Source organism: Limulus polyphemus, unplaced genomic scaffold, assembly GCF_000517525.1.
Source record: "Limulus polyphemus unplaced genomic scaffold, Limulus_polyphemus-2.1.2 Scaffold1330, whole genome shotgun sequence".
NCBI classification, from domain to species: Eukaryota; Metazoa; Arthropoda; class Merostomata; order Xiphosura; family Limulidae; genus Limulus; species Limulus polyphemus.
This window is the reverse complement of record NW_013666940.1, coordinates 235,078-257,133: the sequence shown is the minus strand read 5'-3', so window position 1 is coordinate 257,133 and position 22,056 is coordinate 235,078. Positions and strand designations below refer to the sequence as shown.

At 33.2% G+C, this 22,056-nt stretch overlaps 1 protein-coding gene across 5 annotated transcripts in view; it reads right to left on the bottom strand.

The window, feature by feature from the left end:
* The window catches only part of LOC106463127 (dnaJ homolog subfamily C member 5-like), a 26,552-nt gene that overhangs the window by 3,399 nt on the left and 1,097 nt on the right, over positions 1-22,056 (bottom strand). For 2 of the 5 annotated variants that reach the window (XM_013923104.2, XM_013923105.2), the window contains exons 2-7: positions 19,859-19,973; positions 8,857-8,938; positions 8,244-8,300; positions 7,365-7,517; positions 6,562-6,681; positions 4,706-4,765 (exon numbers count right to left, since the gene is read on the bottom strand). In XM_013923104.2, the coding sequence (XP_013778558.1) occupies positions 4,706-4,765; positions 6,562-6,681; positions 7,365-7,517; positions 8,244-8,300; positions 8,857-8,938; positions 19,859-19,881 (495 nt within the window). In that variant the 5' untranslated portion in view covers positions 19,882-19,973. The remainder of the gene's footprint in view (positions 1-4,705; positions 4,766-6,561; positions 6,682-7,364; positions 7,518-8,243; positions 8,301-8,856; positions 8,939-19,858; positions 19,974-22,056) is intronic. The other 3 variants (XM_013923103.2, XM_022390554.1, XM_022390555.1) reach the window with 2 other exon arrangements.

Here is a 22,056-nt window from a genome sequence, read left to right as displayed (position 1 = left end):
AATTTTCATAAAAAAAAAAAGTTAATGATTATCAAACAAATATTCTAAAAATTATTACCGTCTTCAACCTTATATGTACTTTTATCTGCTTATACTCCTCTATCATACTATAATGATTATAAATATATCATAATTTTAAGGTGCTTAAGTAATTTGTATCTATTTTTAAACTTTCTTAAAACTATTAAATATTAAGTGCATTATAAATGAAAATTACCTTCATTTACAATTAACTCAAAAGAATGTACCTATATAACAATACAACTTTCAATCTCCCCAAGTGGTAGCTTTTACCCCATATTTATTCTCTCATTTTGGTTATTCTAAATAAATATTTTAATCTCTATGAATAGCCTGCAGGTGGGTTTGGTATTAATATAAAGTGATACATTTATTTTAAATAATGTTTTAACAATTTTCATCATATATTAGATATTTAGTGTGCCTTGTGTCTTAGAGTGCATAAAATCATTTTTTAAAAGTGTCATTTCACATGTGAACCAATTTAATTTCAGGAAATACATTTTAAGATTAATCCTTATCTCTGATTTTATTTAAGCATTACATTAAAAATTTCAGTATACATAAGCAAAACATAAAGTTAGTGACCACCTTTGCATCAAATAATGGTATAGCATTTTGATAAGTCATTATACTAGTAGCCTAGAAAATCTTTCAGACCAAATATTCTTGCCATTTAAAATGCCTATAACACAATGTTGACACTTTCATAAAATCTGTCAATTGTAAAGTACTCACTTTAACTTGATGCAAGGGCTCATACCATAAATAATTCTAGTAATCTCACTGATGAAATTCCCTTTTCTCGATATGAAAACTTTAATAATTTTTATTTAAGTGAGTAAATTTGTTTTTAACTTATTCAAAATATGGAAGAATGTGCTTATAGTAAAAAAGTTTTAGCACAATGAGATTATTTTCTTACCCTACGATAATTAAGTGTACAATTGCATAGTTTTAACTTATAACTACATTATAAAATTTTCATATTATTCAAGATAAATGTTCAAAATTCATAGGAACTGTTTTGAGTATCTCAAGGCTAATCAATTTGTCTCCATCAATGTTTGTTTGTTTTGAATTTTGCACAAAGCTACATGAGAGCTATTTGTGCTAGCCATCCCTAATTTAGCAGTGTAAAACTAGAGGGAAGGCAGCTAGTCATCACCACCCACCGCCAACTCTTTCACCAAATTATATTGGGATTGACCATCACATTATAATGCCCCCCATGGCTGAAAGGGCGAGCATGTTTGTTGTGACGGGGATTCAAACCCACGACCCTCAGATTGCAAGTTGAGCTCCCTAACTACCTGGACATGCCGGGCCTCCTTGCAATAAACCAAACTAATATTTTTGTGAGAAAGGTTATATTGCATTCACTAAATATACTACAGACCCTAATGGGGAGAAAATAATATTCTTATAAACTCTATATTTAGCTGTAATTCACATAATGTTACTTGTATATTATCTTTTATTTGTCATAAGCAAATATATGTTGGAGAAACAGAAAACTTATGTTTAAAAATAAATTTACATAAATCTTATGTCAAAATGCAAATAATAGTGCATTATCTGTTAATAAAATATATTAATAAGTGTATCATGGTAAAATATCATTTTCCAAAATATTTCCATATTGGTATTCTTGCGAGAAAAAAAAAAGATTATTTCATGAAAATTATTTTATTAATAAATTTAAAGCCATATTAAATGTCACATAGTTTAACATATAGAGGGAGTTTAAAAATATAAAGTTTTAAGACAAAAAATGCAGGAAATTTTACATTGTTAAGTAGGTCTTGTTAGAGAGAGCCTTATCGCAGAAACTGAAGAGTATCCTGGAAGATGTGACACCAGTATTTATGCTTTTATGCATGTGTGTTTTTATTTGTTTTTAATTAACAATAACAGTTCTTAACATTTTATTATTGTCTGATTTTTATTAATCACTTTCCTCAGCAACATTTACTTTACTATATATATATATATATGGTTTTTCACCTTGAAATTAAAAATTGTCAATTTCTTTCAGTAAGGTACTCCTCTTTTACTTACAGGTTTATACTACTATCACTAATTGGGAAATAAATGGTAACAATATAATTTTGGTATGTTTCATTTTATAACTGTTAGTAAATTAAGACCAAATTATAGCACTGGTTTAGTGTTTTCATAATATAACTATGAAATATTGTCAATTCCATGATATGTACACAGCAGTAAAACTTGCAGAATTTTTGTTTTCAGGAATACTTATAAATAACTCTAAAATATTAATCATATGTTTTTCAGATAAAATGATAGCACGCAGAAAAATAATTTTACTGTAATAATTAAGTCTAGTGAAGATGAAGATTTAACTTTAAACAAGTAGATTTTTACATGATTTAAAAAACAACATTCCCTTTGTTGAACCTGTAAATATTTTAAAAGCTATAAAAGCACACACTCTTTTGATATTTACCCAAGGATTACATGTAACACTTACTCTAACTGAACGACATAAAAAACAAGGAATTTCAATTGCTACCATTTGTGCATATTTGTCCAAAAGTACTTAAAGCATCTGAAGCCTAATAAAGCCAACAAGCTTTTTGTAAGTCACATTAACAAATGTGTGCAATTTGGTTATCATAAAATCACAGAGAAAACATCTGCCATATCTAAGTGAAATCTTCTTTGTATGTTTTTAGAAAAGTATAAAATAAGTAATGAAGAAAGTAATCTTTAATGTGAATTTTAAGAAAAAATCAAGAAAACTAATTAAAATACAAATAATAAGAAATACCAATCACAAAGACATATTGCATAAAAAATGTAAATTAAACACTGATGTGTTATGTTTTAATCTAGTGAACTAGTTTGAAAGAAAAAATCAAATGAGATCAGTATAAAACAGAATTTATTTGCTATAATGCCATCTCCTGTACCAATTTAATTTATAACATACAGTGTGCTAAATTTAAAGCCTACCCATCTAACAATTTCTTCATTGGTTGATCTCTTTCTGGTTCATATGAACTGGGAAGAACACTATCATACTATTAAATCATAAAATTAGATATTTTTAAATAAATTATTGATCTCTTTAAATTTTATTGCTTTCTAAAAGAAACATTAATCTTGTTGTATGCAACACAGCTTAAGAATTCCCCAGTAGAATATCTTTATAAATGAACACTGACTTGAGTAGCTTAGTGGCTAGAACATTGGTCATGTTAATTAGAGATCTCAAGTTCAAGTCTTGGTACCAAAATCTCTTTTCACTCAAAAATTTTTATTATTAGTTGTTAGAATATTCCAGAAGCAGATGAGCAACACTGGTTGAGTGTTTTGAATGTCCAAGTTTCAGATAACACAAATAATGGTATGGAAAAAAAAGAGTGCTACATCACAGTATACTGCACAGATACCAAAAGTGAAGTTACAAACAAGAAAAACTTACAACATTTTACTAAAATAAATGTAGTAAAAATTTATATGGAAACTAATGACATAATAATGGCTCCCAATCTATTAAGTCTGCAAAATATTTTTTTTTCCTCTGGTGACTTAACTTGAAAAGGAACGAGAGATATTATAAACAACTGTATGCATCAAATCTGTATCCAATCATTTTCTGTTGTGGTAGTCTGAGTGTAATGCCCATAGAACAAATTCTTTCCATTTAAATAGTATAGATAATGAATCTACTATCAATTCCATTATTTAAGTATTTTACATGGAGATAATAGAATTTTGCTACATGTATATATATATAGGTTATGAGGACTTACGCAAATTAGTAAACTAAATAATGTTTTCTTGTTGGCAGAAAATACTTCATGGACATATCTATATGTCATGCTCATATAACCCAAGAGATGAAGTTAAATACAATTTTTGAAAGCTATGGGGCCTGGTGTACCCTTGCTTTTCTAGAACAAATAAGTTATAGCAACACTTCAAAGTGCAGCATTGTAGTAAAGTTCACAGTATGGTGATTACAGTACAATTCCCAAGAGTAAATATTCATGAATTGTGTACAGTCATGTTCAAATACTGACAGAGAACATTCAAAGAAATATTCCAACTCTACAGGTTCCAATATATTTTGTAATAAGCAACATTAGTTCAAATACTGACAGAGGACCATCAAATAAATTTTCCAACTCCACATGTTTTAAGACACTTTGTATAAAGTAATGCGATTCAAATACTGATGGAGGACCTTCAAAGAAATACTCCAACTCTACATGTTCCAATATACTTTGTATCGAGTAACATGATTCAAATACTGAAAGAGGACCTTTAAAGAAATACTCCAATTCTACATGTTATAAAATAGTTTGTAGCAACTATATGTATTCCAAGACACTTCATAGAATGTAACATAATAATTTACATTTCTTATTATGTACAATTACTACTTACTTTAACAATTAATATAATGTGTGTGTGAAAAAAAGCATATTTCAGCTGATTTACTTTTGAAATATACAGAAATTAGCAATAAATGACAAATGAATTTAAATGTAAGTAAAGATTAAGCAAGTACTTAAGGGTTAAATTTTTCGAACAGTAAAAAAAGCAAACCACAAGATATATCAGGAATGAGAATTATACACCTTAGGAATGGAATAACTACACAGAAAAGAAGAAAATACAACTGAAAACAAGGGGAATTTATGCTTCTCACCTTTCTATTTTCTGAAATAAAAACATTCTCATCGCCTGAAGCATCACCTACAGATTCCACCTGAAGAAGACACATATGAAAGCAATACAATCATAAAGTACTGCATGTGGATTAATGCGCAGTAAAATAAAAGCTGTTCTCTTGTTTTAGTTGTGAACACCAATATGAGTTTCAGAAAGACTTATCAAAATTACAATTACTTTTGCAATCAAGACTTACAATGTAAAATACAGCATTTGTATCACAGTAAAAAACTAGTTTCAAGATTAGTGAAATATGAGAAACAGACTATAGTTAACATTAAGAAACAAAGAAAAACTATAAAGCTAGAAATCATTTAACAACATAAAAGGGATTTTGTAAACATTATTTTGAGGTTTGTGTATCTTTTCATATTTTCTCATAATTCAATCTTTTTATGCATGCAAATTCACATTCAGATAATGAGCCAAAGTAGCAAAATGATTAATATCTTAATTTTAATTAAAATATAAATGAAGAACTGCAAAATGCTGCAAATGGAGTAACATTCATTACTAAGTATCTGTGAATTATTTTCTAAACTGTATAAAGTGTTAATAAGATATCACTATGGGCTAGCTATTTTAGTAATATTTATTTCTAGGTTGCTGATATCACATATTTAATTCTTAAAAAATTTATTTTTTGCAACAAGATCAGGGTTTGCAATAGTACCAGTGGTATCAGGTTGCCAGTACCTGTACTCGAGCATCTTTAATCATGTGACTTCAGCAGTGAGAAATTCAACTATTCTTCCTAATGTGTTCTCGTGGGAAAATTCTATTTCATATCAAACCAAATTGTCAATTGTCTGTAAGCCCATGTGGTATGATGACGATGGCAATGAATCAGTTGAAATCTAGGCTTTCTATTGGTTATAAATTGAATGGGAGTCGGCCTCAGAAAAATCTATTAGCAAATTGTAAATTGGAACATGTCAGAGGTTGGCGTGGAAAGTAGTTTCTGAATTTTCATTGATTGCTCTTTAGCCCCATAAGATTGAAGAATATAAAAATACAGCTTCAGAATATCGATGATGAAATTATAGAGAATATTTTATTTTATATTTCATAGTTTCCTAGAAGTTGGACAAAAATATACAGAAAAGGAGACTGTTCAAGAACAAATATCCAAATTCTCACACTAGGGGAATTTGAGGTTGTTTTTAAATATTTCCTTATATAATTAAAACTTAAAACTTATATAATATTAAAATTGGAATTATTATCTATAGTTTGATGTCATGTTTGTTCATATACTATGATAATTAAGTAATTTAATTAAATTTTGAAGGTAACTCACTAAAACATTGTGACATGCACAGTTTTACCTGCCTGCATGCTAAGGGTTAATCACGCATGCACGCACCTACCTATCGTGTAATCAATCATGTAGGCACCTTCACGTTCTCTTCCAGAGTGTGGGAGTCATCAGTTCTCCATATTTCATGCTATTGCCAATTTTTATGGTGAGGTTTGCTTATCGACTGAAGTATGAACTCAAAACTACCAAATCAAACATTTATAATTTTGTGAAAAGCAAAGACGAAATACCAGAAGAGGCATTCAGTAAAACCCCCTAAGATGGGACATGTGATAACAGATATTATTCTCAACATATATACTATAAACCAGTACTGGTACAGCTGGCCCGGTACCGGTACTGGATGCCAAGTCCTGCCAGTATCAATTGCAAACCCTGAATGAAATAGTAAGAACAATCAAAGTAGTATTAATTTCTTAAGTTCACAAATAAGAATATTTTAGTTCTTGTTTGTGTGAAACATTCAAGACACAACTTACATTTTTTTCTACATTTTAATATGAAACTTTTACCTCTATGTCATTTGTATCATCAGGTTCTTCTGCAACATTTGCTTTGCACTTTCCACAGCAACAGTTACAACAGCAGCAACAGCAACAGCAAGTGAAAACTGCACAGCATGCCAGTAAAACCTATTTACAAAATCAATTTTATTACTAACAATTAGACTTTGCCTCCTCCACATGACATCTAAAAATATTTTATCAGCTTTATTTTTAAACAGTCAAATATTATTATAAACAACTACTTAAATCTTTAATCTAACACGATAAGACATGAACCTTACTACCAAATAAGACTGCATTACATGCAAAGAAATATGTTGAAGTCTGTATACACTAAAACATAATGTACAAGTTCATTCACACAGATCAATATAAACTGAAAACTTGTTCCACACAGATACTATATCAAGATAATTTTTACAATTTAACTATGCATAAACTTTCAGAAAATGTACATCTTAAAAAAGTAATAACATAAACTTCCTGAAATATATATATCATTGACACACTAGTGAAACACTGCTTTTTATTGTAGTTTTGTATTTCTCCACCTTGAACAACACATTCTTCATAATATATTAAACTGTGAATGGAAAATACAGTTTTATAATGCTCTAAAGAGTAGTATATAACCAAATAATTCAAATAACTTTATCACATTTACAACTACATACCACACTTAATAATGTTTTCAAAATATTCTAAAAAGATCAGACGTCAACTACAATGAATAATTTCATATAAAATAACCTTAGCACTTAATTACTTTAGGTTTATTTATACTAATTATAAGTTACCTACTTTCTTACCTTGAACCAATTGCTGGTTAGCAAGAAATAATATTTTACATTCTCTCTTCCAATATTATCAGCAATATAGAGGCCTAGAGATCCGTATGAGTCATATATTTCCCTTTTCTCTGGATCAGACAAGACTGTATTAGCAAAGTTGATTTCTTTAAACTAAAAATAAAAAACAAAAAATATAGGTGTGTGTATGTGTGAGTATATAAGTATATTTATTTTTTTGCTAAATTCTCAAAAGGTTCTGCAATCCCATTCTTAAGCTTGATAAATGATAACACAGTGGCACACACACATAAATTCAACTTTCCACCCGTCTTGAAACATGTAACTTTGACTAGATTTGATTTTAAACTTTCTTTATTTCTACTTAGGCCCTTCAGATCAAATTCAATATTCCTCTTTCCTTTTCTTTCAGAATTCCTAACACTAAGTGCCTCACATAACATAATGTTGACCTTCCAGCACCAAAATGTTTTGTGACTTTGTAAAAAAAAAGTATCATGTATATTTTTTTTGTACATTCCCTGGGAATATGAGATACAGAACATATTAGCCACTGTCCCACACTACAGGTATGTAATGGAGACATATAGTTGGACCCAATGATTAAATTTATGTTTTATACGAGAGCACGTACAAATTTAATAATATAATATTCAAGCAGTTTTATTAATTAATTCAAAGAGTATTTACCGTATAAGAAAATGTAGAAAACAAGCAATGATACAATAATAAATTCAAAATACACAACATAGTTTACTAAAACATTTTATCTTAAATCATGATATTACAATAAAAGTGATTTTTTTTTACATTAGATACATCACAACACCAAAATTTCCTAATAAATTCTGAATAATTAGAGTAAAATAAAATATATACCTTTTCAGCTGTTTCAGGATTATCAGGATTTTTATCTGGATGATACCTAAGAGCTAACTGTAAACAAAAATATATCAACAATTTTTACAAAAAATAAACTATTTAAATAATGTAATTAAATTTAAAATTATTTTTAGTTGTACAAGTCGTTAATGATAATTTTAATATAAAGTGTATATTACAGTTTTTACTTTTTCTCCATGCATGAGTACCTTACTAATACTATTTAATAGAAATCCTTTATATTTTTAATGGTTTGATTTATTAATGAAGAAACGATTCACCTATGTTACTGGATTTAATTTGGATAATAGCCAAAAGATGGTTCTCTGGCAAAATCAAGCATGGAAAATATTAAAATATCTTTGAAACCTATTAAGTAATAAATTATAGTTAGATATTAAAAAATAAAATAAAAACAGATAGGGAATGAAAACAAAATGTAAAGAGAAGTAACTTCTCTAAACATTTTATTACCAGAAGCAAATCTGACTAAAATGTTTCTATGTGAGCTACAGCATCTTCTAATTCATTATAGAAACCAAACTATACATCAAGAACATGTATATGTATGTATGTATGTGTATATGCAAGTATAAAGCATATTACAAACCCTTCTGTATGACTTCTTGATGTCTTCCGATGTAGCACCTTTGGAAACCTCAAGAACCTGATATAAGGACTCTCCCTTAGTACTGAAACATTCAACACAATAGGTGAAACAAGACTTCACAAAATGCTTTTTAACATAGAGGAAACACCTCAAACTTTATACAGGCGTCAGTAAAAAAATTTAATGTATAGGGTGGGTAAAAAATCTGGGCATCCCTTTACTTAAAGCTCATGTTAACAATTTAGTTTTTCACATTTCAGTAATGATGTAGGAACGATATAAAAAATTCATGCTTTGAAACAAAAATATAACCCCTTATATCCTAAGAATTATGTCACATCGCACATGGAGATGTATCATCATATGTCATGAATATGAAGGCCAACAGACAGACATTTTGGATTATTAATCACACCTTTTGTTAGTCTGTGTCAATATGCAATAAATTCTTTCTTTCATGTACACTATCTTTATTTGAGGACAATGCCCAGATTTTTTGCCCATCCTGTATCAATTTTTCAATCTGAACAAAAATAATTTATAACACATTATGACAATTTTAGATTTATTGTCCAAGAGAATGGTTATGTAAATAAAGCAATGGTATATTCAATAACTGGTACTGAAGTCATGGAAGTAAGTTGGAATCAAAGCTCCAGTTTGTAGCAACTTGTTTCATCATGCTCTGGCATTAGCTTCTTTAGCAAAATTTCTGATCATATTGGAGAATCCAAGAAAAACTGTAAATTTAAAAAGTTTTAATGGATATTAGGCTAAATCAAATATTTCCTTGGCTAAGAGCTTGAAGGTAGATTATAAATGACTAGCTGGGTGATTAACTTTATTACCTACGAGCAATGGTTACATCCATTAGTGTCACATAAAATAACTGTTTAATCAAAATTCTTATTAAATCATTTAATGTCATGAAGTAACTGAAATAGATGTTTCTGCTTATTACTGTTTTTACTATTCAAGTAATCAAAATATTGCCATGTGATTTCTAATTATTATTTTTGATGAATTCAAGTTTGTTCAGCTTTGGTGATTAGAAGGATTGCTTCATGATTCGAGGGCCTCAGTTTTGATACCTGTTGCCACCAAACATGTTCTCTCTTTCAACTGTAGGGGTATAGTTTTTAAATTATAGCAAAGCTACTAAGGTTGGCCACTGTCTCTAACTTTGAAAAGCAGACCAGAGGGAAGGCAACCAATGAGCAGCACTCACCATCAACTCTTGGGCAAACCCTTCACCAATGAACAATGAAATTGACCATGAAATTATAATGTCCTTATGACTGAAAGGGGAGATATGTTTGGTAGCCCAAGAGTTGGTAGGGAATGCTGTCAGCCAGTTGCCTTTTTCCTGGTTGACAATTCAAAATTAGTGATTATAATGAAAGTCTCAGTAATTTTGCCATAACTCAAACAAACTTGTTCAGCTTCAGATACATACCAACTGAAATCGCACATAACACAATAAGTTAGTAATATTTCTGTTGGTACAACATTATGCACGTGTTACTTTTGTACACAGCTTACTATATATGAGGGTGTAGCACAGTGATGCCTGTTGTTTGTATTTACCTTATTTTAACTAAACAATAGTGTAGCTTTAATTTATCATATTCCTTACTTATTACATACTATAAACATAGCAAGTTACATTACTCGAAGCATACGTACAACAAAGTAGAGGGCTTCGGAAGCTCAAGTTCTTCCCTTAGCAATTATTTTTTTTTATTTGTGAAAGATGTACATATACTAAGAAGTTATATTTACCATAGCTGAATACTAATCTTTCATCTCACTACCCTTAAACAATGAGAAATACATTTCTTTATTTGCTCAGTAACAACTTTAACATACATGTAAAAACACTTTGTTTGGCAAACAAATCCAACCTTGTTTTGCAAATTGCTATAGCTATACCTAGAGCTTAGTTAATTTTGATTAATTTTCAGTAAATTATTTTTATTTACTTTTTAAACTAATGGTTAAATATTATTTAAAAGAAAAATTCCAGACATTTTCCTGTCATAAATACAGAGCCTCTCTGAGAATAACTATTATAATAAAAATATTTCAGTATCATTTCAATTGTTTAAGACATGTATAATAAAACAAATTATATCTCAGTACTCCTATATATTATTATGCTTAACATTTTTCCATGTGATATATATATTATGTTTCTGGTGTAGTTATACAAGTTTTTAATATACTCTTTAAATTTCTTGCTCTAGATTGTTTTCATTATTTCCAAATCCTGATCCAATCCCCAACAACACCATAGAATTCTGATACATAAGATACCTTCTCAGGTAATGATCTCCTATTTGAGAGTAAACTTAGTGTGACAAATTGGTGACTCATGTGTCCTCTGATGTGAAAGTTTGCATAGTTTGGCAAAGCAATGCTTTAAACAATGCAGTAACTATATAGTTTTCAATATTAAAATTAAGTATTCCTTAAATAGCTGATTAGTTGGAAAATCAGTGGATTGCCTAGCATAATTAAAAACATCATCACACCAGCCTCTTATACCATTTGCCACCCATGATCTTAAACATCAATCGTTACATGTTTTTAGTCAAAAATTAACAAAAATTCTGTTGAGTTTGGATGCAAACAATTTAATGTTATGATTTTCCAACACTGAAAAAATATTTATTAGAGATACTTACCTCCTCTTATATAATAACTATTCAGTGCTGCCCTCTATATGCAAAATTGCTTTGCATGCCATAAGCCTTGAAACTCTCACCTAATCCACGATCAACGTGATTCACTGCATCTTCGCGTGTAGATCATCATGAGACACCCACCAACAGGAGTACAATACATCCTTCTAATGACGTGACTCCCTCTATTTAATTCTACCTAACCATCACTTCAAGATTAACCATAAATTAAGCACTGGTTTTAAGAGGAGGAAGAGTGGGAAGTGTGAGAATATAAGAAGTATGTACCTATCGGAAATATATTTTCAGTGTTGGAAAATAATAATTTTCTTCCTCTCACATAATAGCTAGAATCCCACATTGAATAGGTGGAGGGACCAGGGCAAGGGATATAAATAAACATCCTTTGAAAGCATCCAAAGATCACCCTTGAAGTGCGAACCCCTGTTGATATAGGAACCCACATGGAAGACTGCACCACTTCTGTACCAGGTATGCTCTTCACCCAGTGTGTTGGAAATAAAGAAGAGCACATCCAACGATTGAGAGAAAAAATCGGTGGTCCTAACCCCACCACCCACTGAAATTGTAGTTCAGAATAAGAATGAATGTCGTGTCCTCAGCCACATATCAGATTGTAATGAAAGCTGAAATGGATATGCCCTTGGTGTAGAGTGGCAAGGGTGAATCAGACTGTACTTGACAGGTCAACTCCAGTCCAAAATCAGGTGGCATCAGACATACATATTGTGACCTATGGCAGGAGAAGGGTCCATACCAGTCGACTTAACATGGCACATGTGTGTAAATACACAACCAACATCAATCATCCAGGAACCTGACATCCGAATAATGGTGGGAAGGGATGTGCCAATGCAGTTGTTCACTTCAAATCCAAAACCAATTTGACCAGTACTACTCTGCACAACATCTGCCTCAGGTAGTGAACCTACCTGAGGTGGAATGCCAGAGAGACAACATTTGCCCTACACATCATCATCCTCCGGATAGTACCACACAGAAGACGGCGTACATGGATGACCAGCCGACACCTTGAGCAACTACAGAACTGAGACAAATTGAACCAGATTCATGCAACATCAACCTCCAGGACCCACTGCATAGAGGTGGAGTGCATGAGGCAAAAACCTGTTACCAAGGTAAGATGAGGAATCATGATCAACACGTGAGGATTTATCAACATGACTGGTCCTGCTCAAATCCAAAACCACTTACTGGGAATTTAAATCCAGTTGATGGTAGAATGAAGGATCCCAATCAGAAGGGTGAACTGCAACATGGTGAAGGTACTCGAATTAATGGAATATACTATTGTGTTAAATGCACAACATCATCTCCAGACAGGATATACAACATCAACCTCCGGGACCCACCTCACGGAGTGCACAAATGGAGGATCTATGCCATTTACACCAGCAGAACCCCACTGTCTTACTCTCTACTGAATGGAAGTGAGCACCTTCATGAGGTTACCTCCATGGTCCACCACCACATGGCTAGGAATTGGAAGTGGCAAGGACTCTCATACTCCACAAGAAGAAAGTGGGGTAGAAACACAGTGCAGAGTCCAGAGGAATGCCAATACCACAGACAGTGCAAAAGGTGGCCAAGAAAACCCTATTTTCAAAAGTAAACCATCCCTGATTTATTCAATTGAAGAGACAACAGGGATGGGCAGCAATTTCCTTCTGCTTTACCCATGAAAGTCTATGGGTTAGTATAGTCTGGAAAGGGCATGTGGATGAAGCAAAATATTGCAAGGAAAACCTACTAGCAATCTTGTGGAACACCCTATCATGACAGTGTGCATTACTGGCCTTTGATATACATCGAGATTGGTGAGATTAGCCTCCACTCGATGACAACTTTGGTGGGACATCCCATTCAAACCTCTTCAAGCTACCTCTAGGGCCCAACCCATTGAGACAATGTCAGGAGTAGCTGTGTGTAAGTCGTGCAACATTATCCACCAGATAGGACCACACGTAGGCTGGAATACATGTATGACCAGCAGATACACCGAGCAACCACAGTCCACAGGATGATAAGAGCCGGAACCACACAACATCAACCTCTGGGACTCACTACTCAGAGGTGGAGATACTGAGTCACTAGGCAGCAGATAATAGACCCCAGTACAACTTATGGTAGGCTGTACAGTGTGGATTTTTGAAATGGATAGATAAGTAACATACCTGGACAGGCAATGCTTGCTACTGAATGGTACTCTAGACCTAAAGGGGACATACCACTGTAAGCAAAAGTAATATATAGAAAAGTCACAGTCCAACTAATATTGGAAGAATGGTGACAGTGGCACCTCGATGAGAAAGGAACAGAAATAGATGCCAGGAAAAAGGTAAGGTGCCTTATCTGATGCAATGACACCTGGAACAAATTGCGGGAAGAAGGAAATAAGGAGGAATGAAAAGGCTGGATCTGGAACCATGGAAGGAGGCCATGCAGGCAATATAACAAAAAGAGCACAGATGGGACATAGCACTCTATTCAGATTAGACCCATAATAAAGGTGGAAAGAGAAATTAGCATGAATAAAGAATGTCCCACGTGAGCTGCCAAAATTTTGGGCAGGAAAGAACAATCTCGATGAAGGAGAATATTTGTGTGATGGAAAAGAGTATGTTAAAGGTTGATAGCAAAGATATCAGACCAATGATGCCCATAAGATAATGGGAGTATAAGGGATAAGTGATACATGGAACAGGAGAACAAATGTTCAAATGGAGGGATAGTGAGACAGTGAAGAATAATATTGACATGCCAATCCAGAAAAAAACCCTGATGTGGTAAACAAATCTGGAAGGAACACAATAAAAGGGTAGCAACAGGAAAGGGAAACACTACATGTACCTGGAAAAACAGAAGTTGTTGGAAAAGACTGCTGAGAAAGGAAAAACCCCATGACTTAACAGCCAATGCCAGAAGAAGGAATGCAATAAAAGGACGGCAGTAGAAGAGAAAAACACAACACAGTACCTGGAAAAACAGGTGTTGAAAACTGCTTAAGGAAGAGCCAGAAGCCCCATGGTCAAACAGCCAGGTATGAAAATCTGTAAGGAGAAGAACAGTGGGCCAAGAAGAGGAAACCCCACGACTTAACGACCACCACCAGAAGACATTTTACACATGTTGATAAACTGCAAGGGAGGAAGGGTGAATGGATTGGGCTAAAAAAGAAGCAACATGCACAGACAATATGGATCTCCTTATAAGGGACTGGAGAAATGCTAGGCATGACCAGTGACCAAGGTTGACAGAGGAAGGATAGAATGAGAGGAGGAAGTAATGAGGGGGTAGTTGGGAGCTGAAGTAGAAGAGGAAATCAAGGTTGTGCCAACCCATAAGAAGCAATCAGAAGAACCTGACACAGATTGGAGTGGATGACTGAAACCACCCTCAGAGAGAGCTGGATAGGAGGGTAGGCATAAAGGTGCCAGTTGGTCCAGTCCTGACTAAGAGCATTCACTGCCAGGCCCTGTAGATGAGCAACCAGAGACCAAAAAAGAGGTAACTTGGTGTAGAGGGAAGTGGCAAAAGAATCCAGATAATGAGCACCCAACTGATAGCAAAGCCATCGAAAAACCTGAGGGTAGAAGGACCACTCTGTGAGGTAAATATGATCAAGTCAAAAAAGGCAATCTGCCACGAGGTTGAAAGCACCCAGAATATGACATGCTATGAGACATCCTGAAGCGTGTGGGCCCAATAAAGCAGTTCCAATGTTGAGTCACAAAGGGAATGAGGACAGCTGCCTCTTTGGTGATTGATATAAGACAACTGTGGAATTGCCTGAATGGAACATAAGTCTGTTCCATACAATAGGAAGAAAATAATCCAAAGCATGTTATACAGGCAGAAGCTCCAAGATGTGGATATGGTATGATATTTCTATCTGAGACCATAGTCCAGAACCCGCTGGCTAATCGATTCATGCACTCTACCCCAAAAAAGAAGCAAGGGTGAACAGATGCAAATCTGGACAAGGGGGAGGAAGTGGTACTCCTGTCATAGTGTTATTCTTGTTCAACCACTAATGGAGATCGTCAAGAAAGGAATGAGGAAGAGTAATTGGAGAGTCCAATGGATCCCATGCAATGTCTACTGAATATAATGCATAGGTGCACAACCCAAGTGCTTATGGTCATCCATGGAAGATCAAGTCTCCAAAAGCAATAGAACCTCATGTGCAAAAAGAGAGGGAGAAGAAAGAGTATGGAGAACTGAAAGCTCTATCAAACACAAGCAAAATGGAGAAGGTTGGGCCCAACTGATGCAAGTGTTCAAAAATACACCCAGGTAGACAAGATATTGGGTAGGAATCAGACAAAACTGCTCCATCTTGAGAATCTAATCAACACGAGTTACTTCTGTCAATAGCAGATGAGTATGTTGAGAAGCCACTATTTTGTAAGGAGCTAGCAGAAGCCAGTTATCCATGTAAAGGTGGAAGCACAACCCTTGAACATGCATAAGTCAGGCAAGGACTTTGAACACTCAACAAAACATGGAGCTAAAGCAAGCCAGAAAGGTAAAGTGTGAAATTGGATAGTTACTGGAACTATTGGTAGTAAAGATTACATCTGTGAGTCAAATGATGGAACGACGAACCCTAGGGGTAACGAACAGGAAAAGGCTGGGATGATGATGGATGGAAAACAGGTATAGATTAAGTTACAGATTATGCTGAGATAAACGAGCAGCCAAGGAAGAAAGGGTAGAGTGTTGCCTCACGAATTCCATACATATCTCCAAAACGAGACATTAAAAATGTTTCACGAGGCACGCATGCAAGTAGCTCATGGGTAATGTAATTCGATAGCGTAACGTGAGCTGCATGTTCCTCAAATGATTTACAACTTATAATAGCGCTAACAGTAGTTAGACAAGGCTCAAAGAGCAATAAAACAATAAAATGTAATGATAAATAAACGTATAATGTTACGAGCTTAAAGCTACTTAGGATAAATGAATGTAGTTTCATGTTACAATTTGAAGTCATTCTAGAAAGAAAAAAGAGGGTAATTTAGATTTATTTCAATTTTTTTGGTGGTTATGAAGTTGGTCAAATTGACAGATCACATATGGAGATAGGGTAGAGAAAATAACAGATAATCTATAAAGTTTTAGTGAAAAAAAACGTTTGAAATGTTTTTAGGAGGTTTTAGGGATTACATAAAGAAAATTTGAGATTTTTGAAATGAAGAAAGTATTTTTAATTTTAACATGAAAATTACTTTGCACATGGACTATTCAAAACAAATACTCAACATTTTCATGGACAAATCTTTATTTTAGTTTATCAAAAATACTTCACTAAAAAAATTTTATTTTTTGTAACTAACAAACTCATCAATTTTATTGCTGGTACACTGAAACCCTTCTCAGCGGTGGAGTCAAAAGATTTTCAAGAACTAGTGGCAGCCATGGATTTTTGGTATATTCTTCCCAGTTGCAAGCATCTGTCCACAATGTTGATTGAGACCAGGTTTGATGAAATCTAACAAAAAGTCATTTCTCTACTGCAACTTGTACTCAGAATCAATGTAGATATCTGGAGTAGTAGAAAAATGCACAGCTTTCTTGGAGGCACTGGTCATTTTATACTTGACTGGAAATTGCAAACATTCATGCTGGCATGTCAGCATTTCAAAGGGCATCACACATCTGATAACACTGCAGTTCAATATGATGAAATAATAAATCTCTTTAACATCAATAACAAAGAGTCATGTATGACCTCTGATAATGCATCCAACATGATCAAGGTTTTCTGCTTGCCTGGATTTGAACCACAAACACTACCTAGTGTGAGAGATGATAATTGCTTATGTACATGTAGTGACTCAGAAGATGAAAATTTGGATGAATCTAAATCAGTACACAATTTATTCAAATTTCTTCCTGAACATAACCCCTGCTTCTCTCACAAGCTACAGCTTGTGGTCAGGGATGGCAGGGAAAAAGCTAGACCACTGCTGAAAGTAATTTCCAAAGCATCAGTCATTATGTCTTACACTCGAAAATCAATGTAAGCAACTGATCTACTTGAGGGAGAGGCCAGAGTTCAGTTGGTAACATCAACACATTCGAACTCAGAAATTAAGATGATTAAGTTTTGAAGATTCCCCAGGAGAAGTTGGATAATCTAGATACTGGTACATTGAAACTTACTTTTCATGATCGAACTGTGCTTGTAGATTTGGAGACAATACTGACACTTTCTGAAGAGGCAACAGATTTCCCCCAGGGTCAGAACATTGTTATGTAGTGCTATGTGTTTATGGGCTGACGAATGAGATTGTCAGCATGCAGTCTAGATACGATTTTAATCTTGACTCTACACTGAAGAAATCTGTTCACGCCTGGCTGATTCAGTATGAGCAACAAAGTGTCTTCTGCTCGGCTGTGGCATTGGATTCCAGATTTAAACTTGACTGGTGTTTCACTAGACCTATAGTCAATGAATCTAATCAAATGCTCCTGCAGGAAGAAGTCAAGAAAATTTCCTCAACAAATAATCCTACAAACATGGAACCAAAAGAGGACTGTAATTCTCTCCCCTCCCACATACACACACCTTGCAAAAGAAGTAAACTCTTTAGTTTCTTTGCTGCTTCCAAGAAATCAGCCACCTCATCTTCAAAGTATACAGAAATTAACACCTACCTCGATTGTCCTTGCATTCCTGAAGAAATCAACCCTCTAGATTATTAGAAGGTCTATGAAAAAACTTTCCTACCTTATCTCTACTAGCCAAATGCTACCTGAGTGTTCCAGCATGCTCTGCCCACATTGAGCATTTGTTTAGCAACAGAGGCAAAAACCTCAAACCTAATCGCTTCTGCTTCACTAATAAGACATTTGAGAGATAGATGTTCACAAAGAACAATGGACAGTCACAGTATCTAAAAGTCTCCTTTAAAAATATATTTTTGTTCTAAAACTTTGTTAGTGCATTTTGAAATATAAAATTATTGAAATGTTATTATTTGTTCAAATTTTGTTTCAGTTTCTAAAAAGTTTTTTCATAAAAGTGTTGGAATCTTATTGTCTGCTGTTTTATCATTATTTCATATTATCTGACAAAGTATTGACAAATACATTCCTATGCATTCGTAATTGAATACTTAGCATTTTTCCTATATTCATAAAAATATGAAGTATTCGTATTCGATTACTGATCTCCAACATTTGCCCTACCCTTGTTACTGACATTCATTTCCATATATAGCTACTACTTGAGTTTATATGTACCTGTCCTTCCAGGATACACGTGCAATACCACAAAAATATCATGTTTCACATAATGTTGCCCACAACTGCCTAACAATCCACTCATTAGATAACGAAATACCAAATTATACCATTAAAATAACTTCCATAGCTAAAATTACAATGACAAGACATAAACAGTAAAGTTAACATTTTCCTTACCTAAAAATGTATTTCCAATAGATACTCACCCCTGCAGAGAACAGATAGCTAATACTTCATGCCACTACTAAAATGTTTTCACATATGGTACTCATGCGAAAACTTTTTTTACAAGGTATTAGCTATATGTTCTGTTCTGTGAAGATGAGAGTAACATTTCTGAATAATAGTAACAGATCATAGCTTTTGACAATTATTGACGGTAAGTATGAAATGTTTCCGATAATACTTATCTTTCATTTAGAGTCAGAATAATTAAAAGTTACTTTGGATTTTCACCTTTTATGTACCAATAAACAAATAATTTTAGCATATTACTTCAATCACTTGATTAACACAATAATTACTGATCTTAAATATCCTAACATGCACATATTTTTCATAATGAAATAACATTTGAGATTCTTAAACATTATTGGAATAATTATAATATGATCATGTGAACATACTAATTAAGTTCATCTGGACACTTTGTCCCAGACAAAAGAAACTGATTTATGAACCACCTTTAAAAAAAAAGTCATTTTATGAAATTACATCATGAAAATATTGTAACTAGCAAAAAAAATTTTTTTGTTCATTCAGAAATTATATGAGACTTTTAATACATACATATATTTTTATATGGGCAGAGAGTATGTGAAAAAAAACAACTAAACAGATCAAAAGTGTAACATTGACAATTCCATTACAAGATGGGCACACTAAAAACTTTTCATGAAAAACTAATTACCTACACATTACTTCCATGAATCCATATATTTTAGTACTGCAGTTATCAATTTACTAAAGAGAAATAATCTTAATTCAGTCCAAAACTAGATAACAGGATCAATACTTACGACTTTCTTCGTAAATCATTCATGATTCATTCAATCAGCTCTCTACCAGTTTTGTCCATCAAAATACTAAGAATTTTTATGAAGTCCCACAAGACCAGATTCTGGATTATCTAGACTTAACAGATACCAAAACAAGTTAACATGGAACAATAAAATTTGTTTTTGCATGTACATAATTTACATATGTATTGTCTACTTGATGGAAAGCAAAGGTTGATGACATATGCATAACAAAATTTTCCAATTGGGAGAACATGACTAATGTGATTATTGAGGGACCATATTTATCATTTATTTCAAGTAATAGTAATATTAGTTAGGTGAGCTAGTTAGCACCTTGGCATGAAGTAGAATATGACATTAGTATGTATACGACATGTTGATGGCAAAATTTCATAAATTTTAAAGGGACAAAAGGGAGTTTATTAGCCCATCACAGACGTCCTTTCCAGTTCCCAACTATAACCACTTCTTACTACTCATGTATTAATCCAATCTTTTCTTGAACTCAGTTAAATTTTCTGCCTCCACCACCCTTGAAGGCAGCTCATTCCAAAAGCCAACCACCCTGTTTGAAAAGTAATACTGTCTCAACTACAGATGATTCCTATGCTGCCAAAATTTGAATTTATGCCCTCTTGTGCTATTGTTTTCACTGCTACATGCAAAAAGTTTGATGATCTATATTATCCATACCCTCAATACTCTTAAACACCTCAATCAAATCCCCTCTGACTCTTCTCCAGAGAAAACAAGTTTAGAGATTTTAGTCTCTCCTCACAGGACAATCCCAACATCCCAGATATCATCCTAGTGGCTCTTCTCTGAACCTTCTCCAACAATTCAATGTCCTTCTTGAGGAAGGGACCCCAAAACTGTACACAGTACTCTAAATGAGGCCTCACAAGTGATTTATGCAGTGAAACAATAATATCCCTTGTCTTGTATTCAACATTTCTATAGATGCTACCCAAAATCCTAACTGGCTAACTGTATCAAGGATGCTGCAGACTTACAGGGAGATCATTTGATGCATTTAACCAACCCCAAAATCATAATGTAATCTGCAAACTTCAAAATTCTGTTAGTCATTCTACAGTCAATATCATTAATATAAATCACAAACAACAGAGGACCCAGCACTTGTAACTGTGATCCAGTCAGATCTAACTCCATTTATTACTACTCTCTGCTTTCTACTCTCCAGCCAATTTTCTATCCAATTTATAGCATTTTCCCCACACCCAAAAACTTAATTTTGCAAGAAGTCTTTTGTGAGGCACCTTATCAAATGCTTTCTGAAAACCAAGGTAAAACAAATCAACAGTATTTCCTTCATCAACTCTTGCAGTAACATCCTCAAAGAATGTCAGAAGAGTTGTTAAACAAGACCTTCCCTTAGTGAATCATGCTGGCTCTTTGACACAATATCAAACTGCTTTAAATGGCTCTGCAATGCATCTTTAATCACACTCTCCAAAACCTTTCCAACTACTGAAGTAAAATTAACTTGCCTATAATTGCCTGGACAATGTTTATTACCTACTTTAAAAACTGGACTAACATTAATCAACTTCAATCTTCTAGTATTTTTCCACAAATCAAGACATATAAAATATAATACCTAACAGTTCACAAATGAAATCTTAAAAAAAAAAGTTCCTTTAAAACTGTATGATAAAAGTTGTCTGGTCCAGGAGAGTTATCAATTTGAGGTTTTCCAACTTTTCTTTTACAATTTCAGAACCTAAAATTATATCTTTTACATCAATATTTTTCCCATACATCAAGCGCTCTTTGCAAAAATTGAAGAGAACATATAATTTAATAAGTTTACCATCTGATAATCTTTCAAGATCAGCTTCCAACTATCATTTTTAAGAGGCCCCATCCTAGCATTTTGCTTACCCATCATATACCTAAAGAATTCCTTATTATTTAACTTTCCCAGCCAACCCTCTTTCATATATAGTTTTGGCCCTTTTAACTTCCTTTTTAACAAGCTCTCTTGATTTCCTATAGTCCCCCAAGTCCTTATTATTTACAGTAAGTTTAAATTTCTTGAATTTATTATGTTTATCCCTAATATGATTTCTTAAACCTTTACTAAGCCATACTGGCTTATTCCACTCCATTGCCTTTTTTTTCTGTAGGGAATATGTATGTTCTGTATGCATATACTTTTTCCCTAAATGCTT